General features: G+C 45.5%; 1 protein-coding gene across 2 annotated transcripts in view; it reads left to right on the forward strand.

Moving 5' to 3' along the window:
• The first annotated feature begins 240 nt into the window (after positions 1-240).
• Positions 241-27,492, forward strand: part of LOC147445348 (uncharacterized) — a 46,675-nt gene continuing 19,423 nt past the window's right edge. Inside the window, exons 1-2 of one of the 2 annotated variants that reach the window (XM_086524886.1) lie at positions 241-546; positions 1,035-1,054. In XM_086524886.1, the coding sequence (XP_086381012.1) occupies positions 297-546; positions 1,035-1,054 (270 nt within the window). In that variant the 5' untranslated portion in view covers positions 241-296. The remainder of the gene's footprint in view (positions 547-1,034; positions 1,055-27,492) is intronic. The other variant, XM_086524885.1, reaches the window with a different exon arrangement.

Raw genomic sequence — 27,492 nt, forward strand, 5'->3', positions numbered from 1 at the left:
ACAGCAGTATCCCCCCATTTTCCCATATGACTTTGATGCCATTACAACATCATGGTTCTCTCAAGGAATTGATCAGCATAGGAAGGATTACTTTATGTATCAACCAATGGAAAAATTAGTAAAGGATAAAACAAGCAAAACCAGAGACAAAGAGAACACAACTCTAATGCCTTTGCTCTTTGGGCAGGAACCTTTATCACATATGGCTGGGCATTGGGGAAAAAAAACAACTTTTGGCCTTCGCCATTGGCAGGCCAAAGGTAATAATTGATGAGCATGTCTCAAGTAATTAAGCGATGAGCACGGTAAGCGCAGTCTCTTGGCTGTGCTCCTGCTACCCTTCTCGAGAGAGGAGGCTATGGCGAGCTAGTCCATCTCTCAGTGTACGTTTGTGGGTGTGCTCAAGTGCTACTCCAGCTCTTCCTGGACGCGATATTCATGTTCCCGACTTCTCCGACGGAATTCTCAGGAATGCCCGTGTTGTGCTCGTCGGGACTCAGCATGCAGGCAACATTGGTTCTGTCTGTCGTGCAGCTGCCAACTTCGGTGCCGTACCTCTCTTTTTCCCCCCCTCTCTCTCTCTCACACACACACACACACACACACACAGGGGGAGAAGAAGAAGGGATGAAGAGAAACTTTAACGTTGTAGGAGCAATCCAGAGAGATATATATATACGTTTCATGCAATTTGGGTTTCTAGTGAATGGCCCAATATATTTCTGATGAGTTGGATGTTAATGGTCGTTTGTTCTATTGATCATTTGAGCTCTAGCTTCTGTAATAGGACGCTTGGTAGAGCTTGCAAAATGTGTCTTTGCAAGTGTTGAGGTGAATATGACTTGACGTAGACCTGTATTAGTGTCTGAAGAGAGGGCTAAGGGGTTTGATTTGGAGGGATGCCGCAAGTATAAATCGTGATGTCTCCTGTATCTTTGTTTTGTGCTTGTCTTCTAATATTTTCTGCTGCTTTTTTAGCCACTTTACATCGCCCAGCAAATTTTGATCACTTTTTTTCTGTCCCAGGTAAGCAGAGTGTAGAGACATCTATTTGGTAGGTGACATGTCTCCCTCAGGTTCTTTCAGTTGAATAAGATTTGCGCCATACCCATGGTTTTTCCTATGGCAAATTAGATATTGTAATAGAATTTTTTCATGATTAATGCAGTCAAGAAGCTCGTTTGCTCCATTATTTCAAGGTTGAACTAGTGGTTTTGAATTTTGAAAGTCCTACTTTCTTTGTGGCAATGCTCCCAAACAATGATTATAGGATTGGAATAGTGGAACACTGAACTCAAACCTGGGTTTGGTGAGAAAGACAGAAAGATTGATTATATCTAAGTTCTTAAATGGCCGAAAATCGATCCATAGGATGAATCAAATACATCAATAAATCAGATATCAGTGTGAATAGATCAAATTCGGGTGTGCCACATTAGTGGACTGCTTCCTTGCTTAATGCAGTTCCTATTGGCTGCACAACTGGTGGGACATGAAAACCACAGGTTTCGGTTCATGTTTAAGCCTTTCGATCCTGGTTAATGACTTCAGGATCCTTAAAACATTTTCCGCTATTAATTGAAGATTTCTAGTGCCTTCGACACCTTATGGTCCACTCTTCCTCGTTTTTGGGGTGCTTCTCAATCAATGGAAATGCCTTTTGAGGTCATCTTTAGGGCAAAAAATTTATCGGAACCCCTAGAGTAATTCTAAGCGGCTCGTGAATGTTTCAAAGCCCTTAAGATCTCTTAGGCTCAAGCATCACCATTCCCTCTGATTCCATGACTTGTGTAGGACTACGAGAATTTTTCTTTTTTGCTTAGTGAGGGAAAATTATTCGCTAAGGCTCAAACTTGCATGGATCACACATAAATAATTGTTGGTGATCAAATTGCTTGAGTCAATAATTTGGACTTATTAGATAAATGATTTGATATCAGACTTTGCAAGAGCAATGAATCTTATTTGGGAGACGACATAGACCCCCTTTGTGATGTGTTTTAGGGTTAGGGTTTTTGCGTTGAGGCCATAGATGCATTGAATCAATGCATTCGTTTGGTCCGCCCCAGACTCATTTTCCCTAGAAAGGTGGTCCATGCCAAGCTCTTGGTCGAAGCCGGAATCCTCTTTGCCGTGATCAATTCTCTCTATGTGGTATTTGCATCTAGGGTCATCTGCATGATGCTAGCACATCTGAGTGACCTTCGGGTCGTGAACTAACTTGACTTAGAGTTTTGCAGGAACCGGCCAAGAGAGGAAGAGCAGAAGAAAGAAAAGAAAACTCCAACTTACAAAGTCTTGCCGAGTGGCCTAAAGTAACCTAGGGGTTAGGAATCAATAACCTTAACCCCGATCAACTTATGGAGCACCGGCCGAGGGGCCTAAAACCTAATCATCAAAAGCTTGAACGTTGGAGGAGATTTCCGCAAATTGCGTTGACCTACCGCGTGGCATGCTGTACGGATTTCAACATTTTTTGCTTGCTGATTTGGGGCAGATTTCAAGGTGAGTTTGTGAGAGCTGATGTCATGTGACACATCCAGCCCTATGTGTCCGTCGACAAGCTACAGCATGATCAGGGTTCAGTCACTCCAGTCAAGTCTAGTTTAGGAGTGATCTGGCACTTTTGTGAGTCTATTCGTAGATCGTGCATGCCCAGACACTTAGTATAGATGCATATTCTCTGGTTGCACACAACATGATCATTGGAATTCCCATTAGAATCCATTAGCATCAGTTAGGGGAATTTTCCAGTGCATTTAGCCTATTTTCCTATTTATTGGTATTTTCACTTATTATTTTGAAGTGACTTTCCAACAAAAGTAGGTAGGGCAATTTTGCTAAGTTTGTATATAAGCAAACTAGAGCTAGCACTATTTGGCAGAAGAGGCAGCAGGAGCACATGCTCAACAGGCACCTTCTCAGCAGGACCCCAAGGACTTCTAGCGTTTTTGCTCCACAGCAACTTGGCTAGCGTTTTTGGACAAGACCATCGTAGATCAGCCAGCGTTTTGCATTTGCAGAGCCACGGCGACAAGACCACAGCAAATCAGCCTAGCGTTTTGCATTTGCAGAACCGCGGCGACAGAAACACCATTTTCAGCCCTAGCGTTTTTGCATCTGCCAGCAACCTCAGAGTTTTGCAGATCTATCGCGACAGAATCAGCCCTAGGACCAGCGTTTTCAGTTTTCAGCCTTTAGACATCGCAGATCAAGTCCCGAACCTCGCAGATCTCACCTTCCCGCAGCAGTTCCTCGCCGCACGATCAGTTTCCGCAAGGTTTACAGTTTCAGCCCGGAAAACGCAGATTTCAGCATCCGCGTTTTCAGTGCATCGTCGTTATCGACATAGAGTCAGAATTCAGCAGTAGAAGATCGCAGATTTCAGCCCTTAAGTTGTCGTCGTCATCACCGTCATCGTCGCCGACATAGTCCCAGGTTGCATCAGTCCTTTGCATCGTCATTGTACCACTTTGTGCAATCAATAAGTAGACCACTCTCGCCGACGAGTGGGGCCTTCGGAGGAGGGTTTTACAACGTCTCTGGTGTCGTATCTCTCTTCTCTCTCTATCTCTCAGTCTCATACACTTGCACGCACAGTGTCCATTCACTTTGTTTGTGATCATAGCACTTTCCATTAAGAACGGAAGGCTCTCCCTTCCATAAGAACTAAAAGGAACCTTGAGCACAGTTCGGAACACTCATCTTGAGCAAAGCGCAAACAATCATTCCGCTGCACCTTACAGCTGATACTTTTAAGCTCAAGTGCTTTTAAAACTATAGCTTTTGGGGGTCTGCTTTTGGCCATCCCTTGTAAGTCTATACGTGCCCAAAGGGCCACTTCTTAGAGAGCATATGGACGCTAGAGTCTTGAAGCAAGTCGGACCCTCGGAAGTTGTACCTTGTTGAATCAATAATTAAAAAATAACTATTGAAAGGGACGCGAATCTTTGGCCAGTGCCATCTAGGGAGTGGAACTCCGCCACTCCGTGTCTCTTGCGTAGATTCTCTCTTTTTTTCTTTCCAAGTTGTTTTGAAGTTTTGAAAGTGTTGCCAAGTGTGTAGATTGCGGTTATCTCTGTTTTTCCATCCGATCACTTGCCGGAAGTGATTACACCCTTTGACTTCCAGGTCGAAAACTTTATCGAATTGTGACCCTATGCTTGTCAAATACGACCACCATGCCAAGTCTACATAGAAACTGTATCCCCTCTGACTTTCAGGCCGAAAAGTTTATCTCGAATTGAGACCCTATGCTCGTCAAGTAAAACCACCATACCAAGCATGCAAAACTCATACACATACAAGATGTCATAACCAAATCGAGTCACATATAACACATGGGAGATATACATTCTCCCCCAACCATTTGGAATAAGCTCCATAGCCCTCTCACTGTGTACATGAGCCACTTATCTTTCTCTAAAAATAGCTGCAGCTTCGTATGGCCTTTGATGGTCCATCAAATTATGAGAAGAAGTCATGTGCCTAACAACACCACTGTCAATGATTCAATCACTATGGTGTGTGCGTGCGTATAGTGTGTTGTGCTTGGGAGCATATGTTCTACACCCATTATTGGGCATTGATGTCACCAGGAGGTGTATTTTTCCTGTTGCCTTCCGTAAATAAGTACTAGATATTTTTATTTATTTTTATTCTTAATTGTTTTCCGCAGAACCCTTGAAAAGGTGCAAGTAGACATTGCATGGCCAGTGTGAAACGGCTGCGGCCGAATAGGTTTCTCACGTCGGGAGTCTGGGTCGGTCAGTCTGGGAGTGGTCGGGCCAGTTAGCACTGAATTTTGATGAGTATGGAAGCTTGTGTGCGCCAAATGAAGTCTGGGCCACTCGGAAAGTCACTTACAACTTTATAAGTCAATGGGAACTAGGGAATTGGCAAACTGGACACTTGGCAGAAGGAGAGCAGTCTGCAGGACACCTCAGCAAGAGGGGGCGTCCATTTTGAGGCTGGGGCTGGTTTTTGGTTCATGAAGTGACCTACAGTGTGTGTGTGAGTAGTGGGTGCAGGTTTACAACTTTAATGGAAAGCTTGCCTTCTCCTATGTCTCATGTAGCGCGATGACTTGCTCTTGTGCATCTCTCTCCCCCCTTTGTCTCATGTAGCGCGATGACTTGCTCTTGTGCATTTCTTTTCTATTGGCATGTGGTGCCCGTCTTGTGACAGTGGTATCAGACCATCAGGCGTGTGCTTTTCTGAAAGCATACCGGTCCTCCAAAAGAGCAGAGAGAGCAAACCAGAGACTACTGGAAATTGTTATTTGAAGTATCTTTGGGTCCCGACCCCGAACTTACTAGTCACTCCCACCCTTACTTCATCGCGCATCGGGCGCGCTCCTGTCTTCATCGCTCTATCTTACAGGGTATAAGCTATAAAGAACCCAAGACATGGAATTCATGGATTCAATAGAATATTTGCAGTTTCTGCTCAACGAGCTTCACGACATTCTTCGCGTGTTAGGTGCAGCGGAAGTGAATGTTGAACTTTGCTCAAGATGAGTGCTCCGAACTGTGCTCAAGGTTCCTTTTTCTTAAGGAAGGGAGAGCCTTCCTGAAACCGGCCCGTAGGGCGGTAGATGTTGGCTTTCACCCGAAATTCTTTACTTTAGACACACACATAGAGCACTTTGCAAAGGAAACCTGCGACGGGAATTAACACTTGAATACACACACGGCTCGGAAGCTAGAATGCCCCGAGCAGACGCCGACAACCTGTAGGCCCCAAAATTGGCGCCCCTTTCGGTATTTCTTTATTCTTTAACAGAGGGAATAAAACCTGTGATCTCCTACAAGCTGCCCCGCACAATCTAGGCTAAGGAACACATGTTCTGGCCCGATTCGGCAGCATAACTGTACTAGGAAGCTTCACAGTCAGTATCCCCGCGCAATAGGTGACTTTCCCGACGCATACGGACACTTTGCAAAACCTGGCGAGAATCTGCAGCACGCTGAATTCTCTGTTTTCTGCCTCGAAAATGCGCCAGTTCACCTGTACAGCGATCCTCTTGCGTCCCCGAACCTCCTGGGGGTATTAGGGTCCGTTTAGGGTCGAAACCCTAAACTTGCAAATATACACAGCAGGCTGTAATTCCCTGTTTTGGGCTCCGTTTCGCGTGCCGGTCGCATCTGTAGGAAGACCTCGAGCTCCCGCACCTGTAGGGCTACTTGCCCTTTGAATCGGACGAGATTTCTGGCGTGAAACCTCTCCGAATTCACCTGTACCTGTGGGGGATAAGCCGCTAGCTTATCGAGTACCTGTGCAAGAGGCTCTTTCCTCGGCAATCGCGCATGAACCCACATAAGTGTACATTGGTCAAATGAAAAGCCCACTAGTGGGGCATAACATACTGCTCGTAGGGGAGAGAGAGGGCAGTGCGTAGCTTGCAGGGCATCACTTCTGGCACCGCACTGTACGTAAGAGGGAAAGGAAGCACTCCATAGCTCTTAACCTGTGGACAGATGCAAAAGAGGCCTCCTCCCAACTTAAAAATCAACGCCCATTTTTCTGCAAGAGGGAAGTTCATGAAAAATCGACACTTGGCGCATTTACAAGCATTTTCCCGTTTCGGGTTCGCCGCTTAAAAATATCCTGACCGGTTGCCCAGTTGACTTCGCGGCAGAGTTGTAAAATGTTCCCCTAGTCATACCGGAGGTAATGACGCGAACACATTTCTCGGCCCCAAATAGCAGTTCCCTAAATTTTAGGAGATGCTTCCGTTGGGCTCCCACTGGTCTTTTGACCATCTATCCTCATTGGGACCGCATCCAAAAATGCAATGTGGCCCAACTATCGGATACTTTCAGTTGGTAGTCACACCTTGACTTTAGGCCTTTATTGAGTTCGCTTCCTAGTATCCACCAACTTGCTAAATGCGACGAGGGGGACCTATATGATATTGCTCTGAGCCTAGACATCCTCTTACCATACGAATTCCAGTGCCGACCACTACCCATCTGCGGGTGAAACTACCGTTCACATTGGACATGCAATGTCCGACCGTTCGCTACTTCAAGAAGAGGGTCTCAAAAATAAAACAAAACCCCTTGGAAAGAAACCAACAACTAAAGTTAGCAGTTGCCACGTCCTCGTGACATAGTTAATAGTTGCCACGTCCCTGTGACATACCCCCCTCTTGAAATCGCAAACGTCCTCGATTGCATACCATTAATACACGCCACTGATGATCTTGTGCTATCAACACTCTTTTATCATCGCATGTATCTGCAAGAAAGGTCATAACATATAGATACGAATGACTTAATGAGGCCTTCATACTTTTGTCATTTTCATCTATTACACTGAATTCATATGTACATTTGATGTACTGGCTCTATCATTAGCCCTCCTTTGCACACGTTGGGTTGGGGCATAAGTAGGCTGTAACCCAAAGGCTTCAAGGTAAAGCTGCAACACATTTGGTGACTCTGACAGTTCATGCTCTTCCATCCACTTTGCATCCATAGGTGGATAGTTCTTGAACTTCACCAAATAGTGTCTTGCAACTTGTCCTTTAACTTTTCTGTCCTTATGTGCCAAAACTTGCTCAGGTACCAGGATCTCATCAAGTTCCTCAACTTTTGGCTGATCCTCATCTGGCATATCTTCTGGCACATCACCCACGAAGGGTCTTAGAAGTTAGAAGACTCACGTGAAATGCATTATGAATCTTCCACGCATCAGGCAATTTAGCCTGTAAGCCACATCGCTGATCTTGTCAAGCACTTGAAAAGGCCCATAGTAACGCATGCCGAGCTTAGGAAACAGCCGTTCCTTGCCCTTCATCTTCTTTAACCTTGCCTTTTCGAACCTTAACAGAACCCAATCACCAGGTGATAACAGCAATTCACGACGGTGACGATCAGCAGCCTTTTTCTACTTTGCCTGAGTCGTCTCCAAGGCAACTTTAATCTTCTTATACATCTCATCCATGTTCTCAACATATTGATCTGCCTCAAAGATCTTGTCCTTTGTATTCAAAATGGGAGGAACCTTTTTGCCGCCTTCAACAATCTCAAAAGGTGCTTTGCCAGTAGATAAATGCATCGTATTATTGTACGCATACTCAAGCATAGGCAAATACTGTTCCCACTTGCCCTTATTATCTGACACATAGCATTTCAGCAGATCTAAGACAGTAGAATTAGCCTCTTTTGACTGTCCATCAGTTTGTGGATGAAACGAAGACGAGAATTTGAGCGTAGTGCCCATGTTCTCAAACAATCCTCTCCATAACAAACTGGTCATGCGAGGATCACGATCACTGATAATCGATTGTGGCATACCATGGTACTTAAACACATTGTACATGAACAAGCGTGCCATCTGATCAGATTTTATCTTCTTCCTGATAGGGATAAAATGGGCCTGCTTGCTGAACCTGCAGATAATGATCCATATACCATCACTCCTTGTTGTCGTCCTTGGAAGATCAAAGATAAAGTCCATAGCAATGCTTTCCCATGGCCTATCCGGAATCGGCAATGGTTGTAACAACCCTGGTGCCTTTTGCCTGTCAAACTTGACCTTTTGGCAAACTATGCATGCCCGCACAAAGGCATCCACATCTCTCCTCAAGGTAGGCCAATAGAAGAATGTCTCTATCGCTTTAACTGTTGCATCAATATCACGATGCCCTGCATACGGTGGGACATGACTCTCTTCCATGACCTTATGTCGCAGTGGCCTAGTGACACAAAGTCTGCCATGCATCATCATAAAACCATCTCTGAGGAGGTAGTGCTCGTGATGTTGCCCCTCTTGTAACTGCTCAAAGATCCTTGCAAAATCTTCATCAGCAGTATACTGTTCCTTCATGTCATCTAACTCATGATGATAAGGAATTGACACAGCTGAAATTTGTGGCTTTCTTGATAATGCATCAGCCACAACATTCTTCTTGCCTTCCACATGCATAATCTGGAAGTGGAACATGGAAAGAATGTTTGCCCATCGCATATGCTTTTCGGATAACTTTGACTGTGTCAAGAAGTATTGCAAGGTCTGATGATCTGTTTGGACAACAAAATCAGCACCTAAGAGGTAGTGCTTCCAACTAGAAAGCGCATGAATCACGGCCAAGAGCTCTTTCTCATAGACTTGCATAGTCCTCTTTGGCCCTTGCAAAATTCGGCTTTCATAAGCTACTACCCGTCCATCTTGCATTAGCACTGCTCCGATGCTACTGCCACACGCGTCACACTGGACCACAAATGACTTCCTGAGATCTGGCAAAACAATAACTGGATCTGAAGTCAACTTTTCCTTAAAGAGACTAAAAGCTGAAATCTCTTTTTGGGTCCATCTGAAAGTGACCTCTTTCTCTTGCAAAGCGTGAAGAGGCGATGCTATCTCTGCAAAATTTCTGATAAACCTTCTATAGTAGGAACACAATCCCAAGAAGCTTCTGACATCGTGCACAGTCTTCAAGTCTGGCCATGTTTTGATAGCTTCGACCTTTGCGGGATCCATTCTAACACCATCCTTTGAGACTATGTGGCCAAGAAAGTGGATCTCTTCGAGGAAGAATTCACTTCTCTTAGGATTGACAAGTAACATGTGACTGCGCAGCTCTTCGAACACAATGGCCAAGTGACGCCTATGCTCCTCTTCATTCTTCGAATACACTATCATGTCATCGAAGAACGTTCCAACAAACTGTTGATGTGAGCGGAAAATCTGGTCCATCATTCTGTTGAACGTGGCATTAGCATTTGTTAGCCCAAACGGCATCACTAGAAACTCATAAAGGCCAAATGTCGTTCTAAACGCAGTCTTGTGCACATCCTCTGGCCTTATACGAATCTGATGGTACCCACTCTTAAGGTCTATCCTGCTGAAAATTGCAGCACCCTCTAAACGATCGAGAATATCATCAATTTGAGGAATAGGAAACCTATTCTTGATGGTATTCTTATTCAACGCACGGTAATAAATACACATGCGCCATGAGCCATCCTTCTTCTGCACTAGGAGCACTGGGGAGCAAAAGGGTGAAGAACTAGGCTGAATCAGCCCCTTCTTTAATAACCCTGTAGGGAGGTCTATTTGGTGGGCTACACCCTGGCACCAAATCTATCCGATGGTCCTCAGGTCTCTCTGGCGGCAATTGCGACGGTAATGAATCAGAAAAACAGTCACTAAACTTTTGCAAAAATGTTGACCTTTCTTTACCTAACACAGATAAATTTGACTGATCACTATCTGAGACATCACGTGCAAAAATCAAGTACACAGAAAGATGATTCTTTATTACAAAAGTGATAGCAGAAGCAGATACAATAGGGACTGACTCTCCTTTAAGCTTTACATCCAAGATGTGAGTTTTGCCCCTATGCTGTACAGTGATCTTTTTGTTGTAGGCATCCAAGACTCCATGCACTCGGAACATCCACGGGATCCCCAATAAGGCGTCACAACCTTCCAGCGGCATGATGTAAAACTCTTCAGCGTCCACATACGACTGAGTATGCAGACGCAGTTTTCCAATGATGGGAGTAACACACTCTGAGTGGCCAGGACATGCCAACCCTGCCTCTGCTGTGTACCCCATCTCTTCAGCTCTGATGCCCAACTTCATAGCTAACTTTGCTGAGATAAAGTTGGCCTTGGCACCTGGATCAAAGAAGATGAGTGCCGTCTGATCCCTAACTTTACCCCATCCCTTGCATAACTCACTAGCATCTGTGCTGGGCCTGTCACCCACCATGTTTGGCACTAAACCTGCCATGGGTTTAGGCTTCTTGCCTTTCTGGTCTTCTTTATCCTCTGAGTCAGCTGGTCTTTTCCTTTGTGGACAATTGATAGAAAAGTGACCAGGCTGCTCGCATATAAAGCATTTGTTCTCAGCCATTAGGACCTTCTTTTCCTCGAGCGACTTGTGCACAAAAGGCTTCCTTTTTTGTTTCTTTGCGTGCGCTCTAGAAGTCCCGGCTGAATCCTTGTCTTTGATGGCCTTTTCTGACCCCTATGATGCATCAGGAGACGTTTTCACAAAGGGCTGCTTCGCTGAATTTTTCTTTTGCTGCCCTCCTTTGTCACTGCTCGGAAATCCACTGTCCTCTCCTTTCAACAAGGCAAGACCAGTCTTCGCAACTTCCATAAGCTAAGTAAGGGTAGCCACTCTGTTCTTTGTACAGTAATCGCGAAGCCCTTTAGGCAGCCCACAAGAGTACTTCTCTATCTTCTCTGTCAATGGCACAAATCTGTAAGAGGTCATTGAGAGTAGCGCTTTACAAAACCTCCTATTGTACTCCAGCAAGCTCTTGCACGAAGCTAAAGTAAGCTGGCGCTAATCAGTCATGACGTCGGCTTCAAATTCATTTGACAGCCAAGCAGATGCAAACATTTGCTTGAAGTAAACCCAAGTGGCGGGTGCCTGTCCTTGCATTAACAATGTCGTCCACCATGTAAGCGCATTGTCCTTTAAGAAAGTGGCAGCTTTCCTGACCTTCGAGGCCTCTGTAAAATTCCCTCCCGCATAAGCTGTATCAAACTGTTGGAGGAAGGTAAGAGCCTTCGTCTTATCCTCGAATCCACTGAAGGTGCCGAACTTTACCGTTGCACCACCTTCTTTGTAAGCCTTCGGCTTCTCTAGTGCCCCCAAGTTGTCATACGGAATGGTTTGCAACATGGGCACTGTAGTAGGCATGATCGGCACATCTTGGCCATTCACATTTTGCGTCAGAGGTGAGATATCTGGCTGCTGTCCAGAAAAACCAGCCATGCCAAAATGACCCTGTGGCACCCCAAACTGGCCCTGGTTGCAGTGGAAACCTTGCTGCATGCCGATACTACCATACATGGGGTTTGGCATGATGCCTTGCATACCCCCGAACACTGTTCCTGGCATGTACGGGCTGACTTCCAGGCGCATAACCAGCCATACTTTGGAATACTGATCCACCCCCGAAATACCCAGGATGTACCGTGGGTGGTGGAAAAATTGAGTGCATTGCCTGGTATCCAGCTCCCTGTCCATTCAAGACAGCATGTTGGCTTTGAAAGGTGGCGGGCTGAACTGGCATAACATGTGGAATAGGCGTTCTAGCCACCTGTTCAAGCACAGGAGGAACCTGCTTTGGAGCCCCCGACTCCGCAACATGCGAGTGTTCCCTTTCCTCTTGCGCCACATGAAGTACCTGGGCTTGAGCATCAACAACCTCCGTACGTGGCGTAGGTTGCCTATTTTGCTGTTGCACTGGTGGCGCTTGCAAGAACTCCATAAACCTCGGATTCTGCACCAGTTGCGAAAAGACATTCACCGCGGCAACTAACTGAGTCTTGAACGCATCATCCTCAAGTTGCCCAGTCATAAAGCCTTGTACTACTGGAGGGACATTCACATTGACAGGAGGTACAGACTGACGTGGCCGTGAGCTCTCGCCAATCTCGAAAACCATAGGAATCTCTTGCCTGTCCTTTGAAGAGGAACCCTCTTCCATAATTCCCTTCCCCTTGTCGGCCATAGTGTAATCCCCGCGTTCCTGCACTCTGTCTTTACCCAAAACAATCCAGGCTCACTCTTTAAGGAAAAAGTGATTGATATCCCGGCAATGGAACCATGAAACTGGCCCGTAGGGCGATAGACGTTGACTTTCACCCGAAATTCTTTACTTTAGACACACACACAGAACACTTTGCAAAGGTAACCTGCGACGGGAATTAACACTTGAATACACACACGGCTCGGAAGCTAGAATGCCCCGAGCAGACGTCGACAACTTGCAGGCCCCAAAATTGGCGTCCCTTTCGGTATTTCTTTATTCTTTAACAGAGGGAATAAAACCTGTGATCTCCTACAAGCTGCCCCGCACAATCTAGGCTAAGAAACACCTGTTCTTGCCCGATTTCGGTAGCATAACTGTACTAGGACGCTTCACAGTCAGTATCCCCGTGCAATAGGTGACTTTCCCAACGCATACGGACACTTTGCAAAACCTGGCGAGAATCTGCAGCACGCTGAATTCTCTGTTTTCTGCCTCGAAAATGCGCCAGTTCACCTGTACAGCGATCCCCTTGCGTCCCCGAAGCTCCTGGGGGTATTAGGGTCCGTTCAGGGCCGAAACCCTAAACCTACAAAAATACACAGCAGGCTGTAATTCCCTGTTTTGGGCTCCGTTTCGCGTGCCGGTCGCATCTGTAGCAAGACCTCGAGCTCCCGTACCTGTAGGGCTACTTGCCTTTTGAATCGGACGAGATATCTGGCGTGAAACCTCTCCGAATTCACCTGTACCTGTGGGGGATTAGCCGCTAGCTAATCGAGTACCTGTGCAAGAGGCTCTTGCCTCGGCACAATCGCGCATGAACCCACATAACTGTACATTGGTCAAATGAAAAGCCCACTAGTGGGGCATAACATACTACTCGTAGGGGAGAGTGTCACAAAGTGATGACGTGGCGGACAGCAGAAACCCTAATTTCTGCCAAAAACCCTATTTTCCGGAAATCGCGGAGGCTGAAAAAAAATAAAAAATTAAAATGATGAGCGACGCAAATTTTGCTTTTTCTCTATGCAATGAGAAAGAGAGAGAATGCTTTTGCTTTCAAGTTTTGACTCTCTGTGAGAGAGAGAGAGCAATTGCTTTTGATTTGAACCTTTTGGGGCTCTGCTTTTGGGCATCCCTTGTAACCTTTTAATTAGTGGTGAGGGCCTCACTTCTCAGAGCATCTGGACGCAGAGTCTGAGAGTGAAACCCTAGACACTCTCTTGTACTTTGATCTGATTAATATAAAAAGAAATACCGAAAGGGCGCCAGTCTTTGGGGCCAATATCTCTAGGCAAGGAACTCCGCTGGGCCAGTGCAAATCTATTGTGATCTGTGAATTGTTTTGAAGTGGTTATTTGGTGCTGTCGCGGTTGATTCTTGACTTGGAGTGTCCAAGTCTGTTACAGTGGTATCAGAGCACGGCCGATTTCTCTTCTACGGGAAATCCGATCCCCGAATTTTTTTCCGCGGCACCTATTGCTTCATGCAATGATCAGTCGACTCCCTCTGTATCTGGAGATGCGGGCAGGGATCACAACGAAGATTCCAGCACGGAGTATGGCCCGCCTAGGCCTACTCTAGCGGAGCAGCAAGAGATGGAGTGTCGGAAATTGATTTTGATACTAAAGTCACTGATGTCTCTTTGAGCTTCAGGGATACTAAGAGGTGACAGTATTCCGCTCGATGACTTTATGAAATGGAATTCCTGATAATGATACTGATTTGTTCTTGACTTCTTTTGAGTGCAGGAACTGATAGACGAAATGACTGCAGCATTTTGGTCTGATTGATCTCGAATAGACATGGTTGCAATAGGGGTTAGTCAATCGGACATCGATGAGGTCCCGATTGGACCTAGATGTGATTGCTAGCTACATTGCCGATAAATCATGGTCTAAGATCCGAATGAATGTTGAATGTCATGTGATGTCCTGTGATGTCGTGTGATGTGACTGTCGATTTTGTACATGTGCTAGATGTGTGTTCCTAGTACGTAGGTACTAACAGTCAGTGTCTGCTAAGACGGTTTATGGCTTTTGTCGGTTTTGCAGGCGTAATCGTGGTCGATTACAATGCTTTCAAGAGGGGGGTATGTCACAAAGTGATGACGTGGCAGACAGCAGAAACCTTAATTTCTGCCAAAAACCCTAATTTTCGAATATCACGGAGGTTGAAATAAAAAAAAATTAAAATGATGAGCGATGCAAGTTTTGCTTTTTCTCTATGCAATGAGAAAGAGAGAGAGAATGCTTTTGCTTTCAAGTTTTGACTCTCTGTGAGACAGAGAGAGCAATTGCTTTTGATTTGAAGCTTTTGGGGCTCTGCTTTTGGGCATCCTTTGTAACCTTTTAATTAGTGGTGAGGGCCTCACTTCTCAGAGCATCTGGACGCAGAGTCTGAGAGTGAAACCCTAGCCACTCTCTTGTACTTTGATCTGATTAATATAAAAAGAAATACCGAAAGGGGCGCTAGTGTTTGGGGCCAATATCTCTAGGCACCGAACTCCGCCAGGCCAGTGCAAATCTATTGTGATCTGTGAATTGTTTTGAAGTGGTTATTTGGTGCTGTCACGGTTGATTCTTGACTTGGAGTGTCCAAGTCTGTTATTACAGAGAGAGAGGGCAGTGCGTAGCGTGCACGGCATCACTCCTGGCACCGCACTGTACATAAGAGGGAAAGGAAGCACTCCATAGCTCTTAACCTGTGTGACATATGCAAAAGAGGCCTCCTCCCAGCTTAAAAATCAGCGCCCATGTCACCAGCGTGTGACTACTATCTATCCTTTTTGTTGATTTCTTTCTTATTATTTATTTACTTTCACTTTTTGGAAACACCCCTCGGGAAACCTAATTGCCTTGCATTGCATAGCTAGTGTGGAACTGTTCAGAGGAGTCCAGGCCTGAGGGCAAGAGAGCACTAAGGTTGGACAAGGACTATGGTTAGCCAAAGTGGGGTCATTGACTAGCCAAAGTGGAATCCTTTGCTACAGAGGCTACATTTCAATTCTGGGTGTGGCTACAGTGTACAAAGGGGGTCAGATGACCTAGAAAGATACAATGGCAGCATCTCCTAAAATTTAGGGAACTGCTATTTTGGGACCTGAAAATGTGTTTGCGTCATTTCCTCCGGAATGACAAGGGAACATTTTATTACTCTGCCGTGAAGTCAACTGGGCAACCGGTTGGGAGATTTTTAGGCGGCAACCCCGAAACCGGAAATAGGCTGTAAATGTACCAAGTGGCACATTTCTGTGCACTTTCCTCATGCATGAAGAAGTGGCGCTGAATTTGAAGGAGGGAGGGGCTCATTTGCAGTTTTTGTCATAGGTTAAGAGCTATGGAGTGCTTCCTTTCCCTCTTATGTACAGTGCGGTGCCAGGAGTGATGCCATGCACGCTACGCATTGCTCTCTCTCTCCCCCCTATGGCAGTATGTTATGCCCCTCTAGTGGGCTTTTTAATTGACCAATGTACAGTTGTGTGGGTTCATGCGCGATTGCCGAGGCAAGAGCCTCTTGCACAGGTATTGGATTAGCTAGCGGCTAATCCCCTGCAGGTACAGGTGAATTCAGAGAGGTTTCATGCCAGAAATCTCGTCCGATTCAAAGGGCAAGTAGCCCTACAGGTGCGGGAGCTCGAGGACTTGCTACGGATGCGACCGACACGCGAAACGGAGCCCGAAACAGTGAATTACAGCCTGCTGTGTATTTTTGCAGGTTTAGGTTTGGCCCTAAACGGACCCTAATACCCCCAGGAGGTTTGGGGACGCGAGGGGACCGCTGTACAGCTGATCTGGCGCATTTTCGAGGCTGAAAACAGAGAACTCAGCGTGCTGCAGATTCTCGCCAGGTTTTGCAAAATGTCCGGATGCGTCGGGAAAGTCATTCAATGCGTGGGAATACTGACTGTGAAGGGTCCTAGTATAGTTATGCTGCCGAAATCGGGCCGGAACAGTTGAAATTCAGCCAAGCTTGTGCGGGGCAGCTTGTAGGGAACCACAACGTTTATTCCCTCTTTTAAACAATAAAGAAATACCGAAAGGGGCGCCTAAGTTAGGGGCCAATCTGGTGTCGGTCTTCTCATACAGGTGCATTCTAGCAGCCTGCATCCCTTTCCCCTTTGTTGTGTCTTGAAAGTACAGGTAAAGTGGGCGACAAATTAAATGGGTGAAAGCAAATAAGGTTTAAGTCTAAGGTCTACCGCCCTTTTTGAAAGTACAGGCCGGTTTCATGGTTCCATTGCCGAGATTAAATCACTTTTTCCCATAGAAGTGAGCCTTGGTCAGGTTGGGCTTGAAGACACAGGGGATCATAGACCAGACATAGGGAATTGCAATTATGGCTGACTACTTCAAGTAGATTTTTGCAGCAGCATGGTTATCTGATGACTTTGAAGCAGATGTCATGACGGAATGGCACCAGCTTAATGTTGCCACTTGCAAGAATCTCGATGACTACAATCGGAAGTTTTGGAAAGCTCTACTTCCAGTAACTTCCTATAGGTTTGTGCCATTGACAGAACAGATTGAAAAATATTGTTGTGGCCTACCCAAAGGATTGAGAAAGTACTGCACGAAGACCAAAGTCACTACTTTGACGCAGCTCATCGAGGTAGCGAACACTGGCAATGGTTTGCTCAAGGGAGAAGATTGTGAATTCAATATTGGCGTCAAGGAAGAATCAGCCAAGAAAAATTCAGCGAAGAAGCACGTTCCCAATGAGGTTCCTAAAGGGACTCAGGAGCCAACCAATGCAGGGAAAGGCAAAGCTACGGCTGAATCAGAAAAGGGACCAGCAAAGAAATGGAAAAGACGTTTTCTATTTGTGAGCAAAAGAAGGTCCTGAGGTCAGAGAACAAATGGAAAAGAGCAAAAGAAGGTCCTGAGGTCAGAGAACAAATGCTTCATCTATGAGCAGCCTGGCCACATTGCTTACAATTGTCCTACAAAGAAAAGGTCGGCTGATTCTGAAGACAAGGAGGATAGGAAAGGAAAGAAGCCCATGGCTAGTCTAGGTGCTAAATATGGTGGGCGACAAGCCAAATTCAGATGCAAGTGAGCTTTGCAGAGCATGGGGAAAGGTCAGGGATCAAACAGTGCTTATCTTCTTTGATCCAGGTGCCAAAGCCAACTTCATTTCCCCATAATTGGCTTCAAAGTTGGGAATCAGACCTGAAGAGATGGGGTATATAGCAGAGGCAAGTTTGGCATGTCCTGGCCATACAGAGGCTGTGACACCCATCATCGGAAAGTTGCGCCTACATATCCAGTCCTATGTAGATGGTGAAGAATTTAACATCATGCCACTGGACGGATGTGATGTGTTGTTAGGTATTCCTTGGTTATTTCGTGTACAGGGAATCATGGATGTCTACAACAAAAAGATCACTGTACAGAGCAAGGGAAAGACTCACATTTTGGATGTAAAGCTTAAAGGGGAGTCTATTCCCATTGTATCAGCTTCTGCTATTACTTCTGTAATGAAAAAGCATCTTATTGCGTACTTGGTTTTTGCACGTGAAGTGTCAGATTGTGATGAATCAAATTTATCTGTGCTAGATAAAGAAAGGTCAATGTTTTTACAACAGTATAGTGACTGTTTTTCCGATTCATTACCGTCTCAATTACCGCCAGAGAGATCCGAGGACCATGCGATAGATTTGGTGCCAAGCAGTAGCCCACCAAATAAGCCTCCGTACAGGGTTAGTGCGGCTCAGCAGAAAGAGATAATGAGCCAAGTACAGGAGCGAGGACCATGCGATAGATTTGGTGCCAAGCAGTAGCCCACCAAATAAGCCTCCGTACAGGGTTAGTGCGGCTCAGCAGAAAGAGATAATGAGCCAAGTACAGGAGCTGTTAGAAAAGGGGCTGATTCAGCCCAGTTCATCCCCATTCTGTTCTCAAGTGTTGTTGGTGCAGAAAAAGGATGGCTCATGGCGTATGTGCATCGACTACCGTGCACTGAACAAGAATACCATCAAGAATAGGTTCCCTATACCTAGAATTGATGATATTCTAGACAAATTAGAAGGAGCAGCTATGTTTAGCAGGATAGATCTAAAGAGTGGGTACCATCAGATCCGCATTAGATCAGAGGATGTGCACAAGACTTCTTTTAGAACGACGTTTGGCCTTTACGAATTTTTAGTGATGCCCTTTGGTCTCACAAATGCTCCTGCTACGTTCAATAGGATGATGGACAGAATTTTCCGTCCACACTAGCAGTTTGTTGGTACATTCTGTGATGACATGATAGTCTACTCAAAGAATGAAGAGGAGCATAGGCATCACTTGGCCATTGTGTTCAAAGAGCTACGCAGTCATAGGTTGCTCATCAATGCAAAGAAAAGTGAATTTTTTCTGGAAGAGATTCACTTTCTGGGACACATTGTCTCAAAGGATGGTGTCAGAATGGATCCTGCAAAAGTTGAAGTGATCATGTCATGGCCAGATTTGAAAACAGTGCACGATGTCCGAAGTTTCTTGGGACTATGCTCCTATTACAAAAGGTTTATCCGAAATTTTACTGAGATTGCTTCACCTTTACATGCTCTTCAAAAGAAGGCAGTCACCTTTAGATGGACACAAAAAGAGATTTCAGCTTTTAATCTCTTAAAGGAAAAGACGACTTCAGATCCAGTCATTGTGTTTCCAGATCTTAGGAAGTCATTTGTGGTCCAGTGCGACGCCTGCGGTAGTAGCATTGGTGCAGTGCTAATGCAAGATGGCAGGGTAGTAGCCTATGAGAGTAGAATCTTGCAAGGGCTAGAAAAGACTATGCAAGTCTATGAAAAAGAACTGCAGGCCGTGATTCATGCGCTCTTAAGTTGGAAACACTACCTGCTAGGTGCAGACTTTGTTGTCCAAACGGACCATCAGACCTTGCGATACTTCTTGACACAGGCAAAGTTATCTGAGAAGCATATGCGATGGGCAAATATCTTGTCCATGTTCCACTTTCAGATTGTGCATGTGGAAGGCAAGAAGAACGTTGTGGCTGATGCCTTGTCAAGGAAGCCACAAATTTCAGCTTTGTCAATTCCTTATCATCATGAACTTGATGATATGAGGGAACAATATGCAAATGATGAAGATTTTGCAAGGGTCTTCGAGCAGCTAATAGATGGACAATGTCATGACCAGAGTGAATGGCAAAGCCCCGCTTCGCATGACTCATCAACTCCTGAATAGAAGCTGACTTCTGTTCCAAGCAGTGATCTCGGATCTCTGTAGGTAGACCCAAGGTAAACCGCTCAATCTTTTCTCTGAACAAGATCTTCTTGAATGAAGAGGCGGGTAGAAAAGAGCTCCAGAATCTTTCACAATAAGCATTGATTGTATCTTTCTTGGTCATTCGAAGATGGTTCCAAGTAGCTCGTATTTCTCGTTCATATTCTTGCGTCAACCAAGAAGAAATAAAAAGCTTCTTAAATTTCAGCCATTTAACTGGCGCAGTCTTGTTTAAAAGAAGCGTGGACCACCAAGTACGAGCATTCCCCTTAAGGTAAGAGGTAGCTCTCCGAATTTTGGAGTGCTCTGAATAGCGTCCTCTCGCGAAAGCGATGTCAAACTGCTGTATAAAAGACAAAGCCTTCGAAGCATCTGAGTATCCTGAAAAAGTATCAAACTTGATCGAGTGGCCACCTTCCTTAAACTCTCGGACTTTCTTGCTTTAATCTTTGAGAAAGTCATACTGGTTGGCTTTGTAAAAATTCTTCTTGTTCGCATAAAACTTTCCGTCATCGGAATCTGAGCTGTCTGTAGACGAGTCCTCAGTAGAACTGTCAGTCTCTGGGCGAGATGTAGCCTTCTTTGCCTTTTTCTTGCCCTTTCCGAAGCGTTGTTTCTTGCTTCGCTTTTTGCTTTTTGCTTTTCTTGTCTTCTTCACTCGAGTCTGAAGAGCTAGAAGAACTGTCATAAGAAGAAGAAGAAGAACTGGGTAGGTCTTCAAACTTGACGCGCTTCTTCAATTTCTTTGCCTTGTCAAATGTCGACCGACGACCCAAATATCCTAGGAAGTCAGTGCCTTTCTTCTGCTTTTTGCCATGCTTTTTGCCTTTCTTTTGCGCCTCAAAAGGCTGAGCAATCCGTGCATCAACCACGTTCTCTAGTTCCTTCTCCGTATATTTCTTGGAGGCAGAAGGTTTCTTGAGAGCGGGTTTCGGGAGTGGTGTTGTGGTTCTTTGCCACTCCATCTGTACCTCTTCCAAAGAGGTCTGGTTCATACATTTTGCCATCTTCGGGTCCTTGGCAAAATTGAGCATCATCTTTGTTGCATCGCCAATCAATTGACGACGCTCCATCTCTTGTTGCTCCGCCTGAGTAGGCCGAGGCGGGCCATACTCTCTGTCTGAATCTTCGTTGTGATCCCAGCCCACATCTCCAGATGCAGACGGAGTCGACTGATCATTGCCTGAAGCCATAGGTGCCGCGGAAAAAAAAAATTCGGGGATCGGATTTCCCGTAGAAGAGAAATCGGCCGTGCTCTGATACCACTGTAACAGACTTGGACACTCCAAGTCAAGAATCAACTGCGACAACACCAAATAACGACTTTCAAAACAATTCACAGATCACAATAGATTTGCACTGGCCCGGCGGAGTTTCGTGCCTAGAGATATTGGCCCCAAAGACTGGCGCCCCTTTCGGTATTTCTTTTTATATTAATCAATTTAAAGTACAAGAGAGTGGCTAGGGTTTCACTCTCAAACTCTGCGTCCAGATGCTCTGAGAAGTGAAGCCCTCACCACTTATTTAAAGATACAAGGGATGCCCAAAAGCAGAGCCCCAAAAGCTTTTAAAATAAAAAGCATCAGTTCTCTCTCTCTCTTAGAGAGTCTTTTTTTTAAAAAAAAAAATTAAAAAAAAGCAAAATTCGCGTTGCTCATAATTTTCCAAAAAACAAAAAAAAAAATCCCCAACCTCCGCGATTTTCGAAAATTAGGGTTTCTGGTAGAAATTAGGGTTTCTATTGTCTGCCACGTCATCACTTTGTGACACCCTCTGTGGCGGAGCTGGAGCCTCCATCTGTGTCTACTGCTGTGTTGGAGAAGCGGATAGAGTAATTTTGCTGCAACCAACCGTGACGAGCACTGTCCAATAAATCAGCACTGCCAAAGCCGGTTGAAGGAAACCTTTGGGAAAAAAAAGTCAGAGAGCGAAGAAAGAGGGAGAGGGGGGGGGGGGGGCAAGGTGGGCTGGCTGGGAAGCGGGCTGGGGGGGCAGCGGGCTGCGGGCGGGGCGGCGAGAGAGTGGCAGCAGGCGGGTAGGGTGGACTGCCCAAGGGGTGGGCAGGGGGTTGGCTGCGCAGGGGGGCGGCCAGGGTGGGCTGCTCAGGGGGCGGGCAGGGAGGGCTCCGCGAGGAGGTGAGGGCGAGGGTGCTACGCAGGGGGAGGGGGGCAGGCAGCGATGGCGAAAAGGGGGGGGGGGTGTTACCATATACATGTGGTAGTGATGTGTGTGAACACACTAGGACCGCCGGGGCATTTTTTCCCTCTTTAGGAGGTTTTTTTCCCCGTGCATTGTATATACGCCCATCACTCTAGGGCTATCTATCTTTCCATTGCACACTAAGGAATACACTCTCTATTGTGTGCCTTGAGCTTCCTTCGTCTTCTCCAAGCTGTGTGTGTTTCTCTGCAACCCTAATTCCAACAATTGGTATCAGAGCAGGTCACGTCCTCCCGGGCTTAGTCGCCAGCTGCTCCAGCACACGCCTGCTCACTTTTTCCGATTTCAGTGAGCTTTGGCAAGCGTTCGCAGGTCGACAAATATTTTGGGAGTGCTCGAAGAGCTCGGTCTGCTCAGAATTTTGATTTGGGCTCATTTCGGCCTCCGTTTCCACTACGGGCAGTACTGCACAGGCTATTTCGTCATTTTGTGCAGATTTTTTGTCAGTGCCGTTTTCTGCATAACAAGTGCCTTATAGTCTTCTACGGTTTGTGCTATATAGCACAAGTTGTTCCCGCTCCATTTCTCCTATTTTCGGGCAGTTTTCACATCAGGTGCAGCATTTACCATGGCTGACAACAACAACACAGATGTGTTCAAGATGTTTGCTGCTGAGGACAGGTTGGATGGGGACAACTACCCTATGTGGGCTTATATGATGCAACACGTTCTTGTGTCAAAAGGTGTCTGGAACATTGTGCAGGGCATTGATGTACGTCCTGGTTCTGAAGATGTAGGCGATATTGAGGATGTTGCAGGTCTTGCTGCAAGGATTGCAGCTGTTAGAGTTGTTTTGCCTACAGCAGAACAAGCTCGTTGGGATGTTAAGGATGCGCAGGCTCATGCATTGATTGCGTTGTCTGTGAAGCGCACCATTATTCCTCACATCCGTTCAGCAAAATCTGCAAAACAGGCTTGGGATATTCTAGCAGGTCTTTATGCAAGCCGCAATGAGGCTAAAATTGCTTTGCTGCGTAAAGAGCTAGAGTCGAAGATTATGCATGAGGAAGATGATATGGACACTTTCCTTGCTAGTGTCAAGGATATCAATGAGCAACTCATTTCTGCAGGTGAAGTCATTTCTGACAGTTCCCTTGTGCAGACTGTTCTTGATGCCTTACCAGATTCCTACCAGACTTTTGCTAGTACTTGGAGACTGATGACCCAAGGAAATCCTGAAGTTGTCAAGTTTGATGCATTATGCACATTGCTGTTGCAAGAGTCACTTTCTAGAAAAAACAGGACTAGGCAGCGTGCAGTTGAACAGGCTTTTATTGCTTCTCAAAGAAAGGGTGGTAACAGTAATGCAGCCACTTCTTATGGTTCTGCTGCGAGTGGCAAAATTTCTGTTCCTAATGCTTCTGCTGGCAGCACTTCGTCTGGCAATTCTGGTGATAAGGGCAAAAAGAAAATGCGTTGCCATTATTGTAAAGCCAATGATCACTTGATCAAGTCGTGTCCTAAGTTGAAGGCCAAAGAGGCTAAGAAGAAAGAGGGTGGTTCCACTGCAAATGCTGGTTCCACTACAAATGCAGCCATTGTTGAGTCTTCTGTGAAAGGAGATTGTGATGCTGATGTTGATGCAGAATGGGCTTTTAGCGCAGAGTGCACTTACAATCCTGCTGTCCATGATGCATGCTTGTCAGTTGCTGCAGATTCACATGTGTGGTATTTCGACAGTGGTGCTACAAAGCACATTACCTCACATCGTGAATTGTTTACCTCTCTCGAGTCTGTCCCTCATGGGAATTCAGTCACTTGTGCCAACAACGCCTCTTATCCAGTTCAGGGAGTTGAAAAGATTGTGCTCACTGTTGCTAATGGCAGTTCCTTCACACTTGTTGATGCACTTTATGTACCTGGGATCAAGAAGAATCTCTTGTCTGTATCCGCACTTGCTAGACTTGGACTTGTAGTCAAATTTGTGGATGACAGATGTACAGTTCATGATCTCAGTTTTGGTGATGAAATTGTTGCATCTGGGCTTTTGTGCCGTGGGCTGTATAAGCTCACTTTGTATGACAAGTGTGGACAAAATTTTGCAAATGCTGTTGCAGATTCAAGGGCTATTTCAGATGCAAAACTTTGGCATGCACGTTTTGGTCATCTGAATTTTGCCAGTTTGCTGCGTTTGCAGAAATCTGATATGATTGCTTCTTTGCCGCCTCTTGAAGCACCTATCAAACATGTTTGTGAAGGCTGTATTCTGGGTAAAATGCAGCGTTCTAAGTTTCCAAAGGATGGTTCAGTTAGGGCCACATGCAGGTTGCAGCTTGTGCATAGTGACGTTTGTGGGCCCATGCAAACTCCGTCCTTGGGCAATTACCTGTACTTCGTGACTTTCATTGATGATTACTCCAGGCATGCGTGGGTATTTCCGCTTAAAGCGAAGTCCGAAGTTTTTATGTGCTTCAAACAATTTTTGGCTATGGCTGAAAATGTCTCAAAATGTACTATGGGCACCCTCCGTTCCGATCGAGGGGGGGAGTATATGTCTCATGAATTTAATGCATTTCTGGCTAGTCGTGGGATAAAACACCAATGTACAGTGCCTTATACACCTCAGCAAAATGGTGTTGCTGAGAGGAAAAACAGGTCACTAACGGAAATGGCACGATGTATGGTCAAAAGTCAAGCTTTGCCACATTCCTTTTGGCTTGAGGCCATCATGTGTGCCACTTATGTACTTAACAGGTGTCCTACGAAAGCTTTGCAGTCTATTACTCCATATGAAGCATGGCATGATAGAAAACCTTCTATTGAGCACATGCGTGTTTTTGGCTGTTTGGCATATGCTTTGGTGCCACAAGTGCAGCGCAGAAAATTGGATGATAAGGCTGTCAAATGTATTTTTGTTGGTTATAGTGCTGAAAGCAAAGGTTACAGGTTGTATCATCCGCAAACAAAACGTATTTTGGTTTCACGGGATGTAGTGTTTGTGGAAGATTCTGTTCAACCCTTGCTGTCATGTACTAGAGACAGTAATGTAAGCTCACAGGACATTTATGACACTTTGTTGCCTCTTTTCAGTGGTGGAAATACGAATGTAAGTTCCAATGAGGCAAATGTACAGCCTATGGGGGTTTCTGAAAATGTTTTAGAACAGCCTATTACTGATGCAGATGTACATGATGTACTTGATGAGGAAAGGGCTGAAAATGAGCAAGCTAGAGGTATGCCAAAATGGCTGGTGCACACTTTGCGTGACAGTAAATTGGATGCACCTTTATCTAGTCGTACTCGTTCAGGCTCTCGCCATGCATCTTATGCATCAGATTGTTATGCTTTGGCTGTGTCTAGTTTACATGATGTTGAGGAGCCTCTGTCTTTTGATGAAGCACAGAATTCAGAAAATTGGATTGCTGCCATGAAATCAGAATATGATGCACTTATAGAGAATGACACATGGACTTTATGTGATTTGCCTCCTGGCAAAAAGGCCATTGGTACGAAGTGGGTTTACAAGTTGAAACGCAAGCCGGATGGTGAGATCGATCGCCATAAGGCTCGACTTGTTGCAAAGGGTTATGCACAACAAAAAGGCATAGATTATGAAGAGACTTTTGCTCCCACTTGTCGTATGACTACTGTGCGTTTTCTATGTGCATTGGCAGCTCATTTTGGTTGGGATGTACATCAATCAGACATTGTTACTGCTTTCTTGAATGGTGACATATTTGAGGAAGTTTATGTAACGCAGCCTCGCGGTTTTGTCATAAAAGGACAAGAGGACAAAGTGTGCAAATGTAGGAAGGCTTTGTATGGGTTGAAGCAATCTCCTCGTGCTTGGTATGAGAAAGCTGACACTCATTTGGTTAAACGAGGCTTTCGTAACAGTCCAACAGAAAGCACATTGTATGTAAAGCGTGAGGATGATGTATTTCTCATTGTGGTTCTTTATGTTGATGATTTGCTGATCACTGGACCAAATGAGAGACATATTGCTGAATTTAAGGCTGATTTGAATGCTACTTTCAAGATGAAAGATTTGGGGCTGTTGCATCATTACTTGGGTATACAGTTTAAGCAGTGTGATGGTGGTATTGCCTTGTGTCAGAAAAGTTACATAGAGACATTGCTATGTAAGTTTGGACTTGAGGATTGCAAACCTATTGCCACTCCCATGGAAACAGGTTTGAAGTTGAGTCTACATGATGCTGGCGATCCTGCTGATGTCACTCTTTACCAAACTGCTGTTGGCTGCCTCATTTATGTATGCAACACGAGGCCAGATATTCAGTTTGCAGTCTCGCAGGTCAGCAGATTTATGCATAGCCCAGGGTCTAAGCATTGGCAGGCTGTCAAGAGGATTTTCCGCTACCTTAGTGGCACTTTACATCTTGGCTTGTTTTATCCCAAGGGGGGATCATTGCCGCCAGACTTACATGCTTTTTCGGACTCAGATTGGGCTGGTTGTTTTGACACGCGAGTGTCCACAAGTGGTTTTTGTTTCATGCTTGGCAGTTCATGTATATCATGGTTGAGCAAGAAGCAACCTACTGTGGCCACTTCGAGTTGTGAGGCTGAGTACAGGGCAGTCTTCACAGCTACGGTTGAGTGTGTATGGCTCAGACGCCTTATGGCTGACTTGGGTGTTGGACAGAACACTGCCAACACTATCTTCACTGACAGTCAGAGCGCATTGGCAGTTGCGAGGAACCCAGTTTTTCATGCTCGCACAAAGCACATTGAGGTGCATTACCACTATGTCAGGGAAAGGCTCTCAGCAGGAGAGATCAGCTTGGCTTATGTGCCAACACAGGACAACCTTGCAGATCTTTTCACAAAGGCATTGTCTCGTGAGAAGCTTGAAGCTTTCCGCAAAGCTTTGGGCTTACTCCCCTTTGTGGACTGATCCTGTCCTCAGGGCATGGCACTTCCCTTTACTCATGTGCCAGCTCTCGTTCACCGCATCACTCCAGGGGGGATTTGTTACCATATACATGTGGTAGTGATGTGTGTGAACACACTAGGACCGCCGGGGCATTTTTTCCCTCTTTAGGAGGTTTTTTCCCCAGTGCATTGTATATACGCCCATCACTCTAGGGCTATCTATCTTTCCATTGCACACTAAGGAATACACTCTCTATTGTGTGCCTTGAGCTTCCTTCGTCTTCTCCAAGCTGTGTGTGTTTCTCTGCAACCCTAATTCCAACAGGGGGGGGGGGGAGCAGCAGCAGCGAGCTCGACACTTCAGGTTCAGTGTGCTGTATTTTCTTGCCAGGTTTGCAAAAGTGCTGTGTGTTTGTTTTGAGTACGTGTTTGACAAACGAAATGTCTGCTCGATTTTATCTGTTATACACATCACTTGACGAGTGATGTGAATATGACAGACTGATAGTATTTTGTGGAATGACTTTATGAAAAATGTACATGGAAAATGGGAATTCCTAAAAAGAACTTTACATGTACTCTCTTGTGTGTGTGTGTGGCAGACATTTCATCTGTCCACTTGACGAGTGATGTGAATATGATAGTAACGAGATTTAGTAAATCAAGACATCCATGAAAAGATCAGCACGGTTTGCAATGTGATTGCT

This window comes from Adiantum capillus-veneris, chromosome 12, assembly GCF_014529385.1.
Source record: "Adiantum capillus-veneris isolate H3 chromosome 12, ASM1452938v2, whole genome shotgun sequence".
In the NCBI taxonomy this organism is placed as follows: Eukaryota; Viridiplantae; Streptophyta; class Polypodiopsida; order Polypodiales; family Pteridaceae; genus Adiantum; species Adiantum capillus-veneris.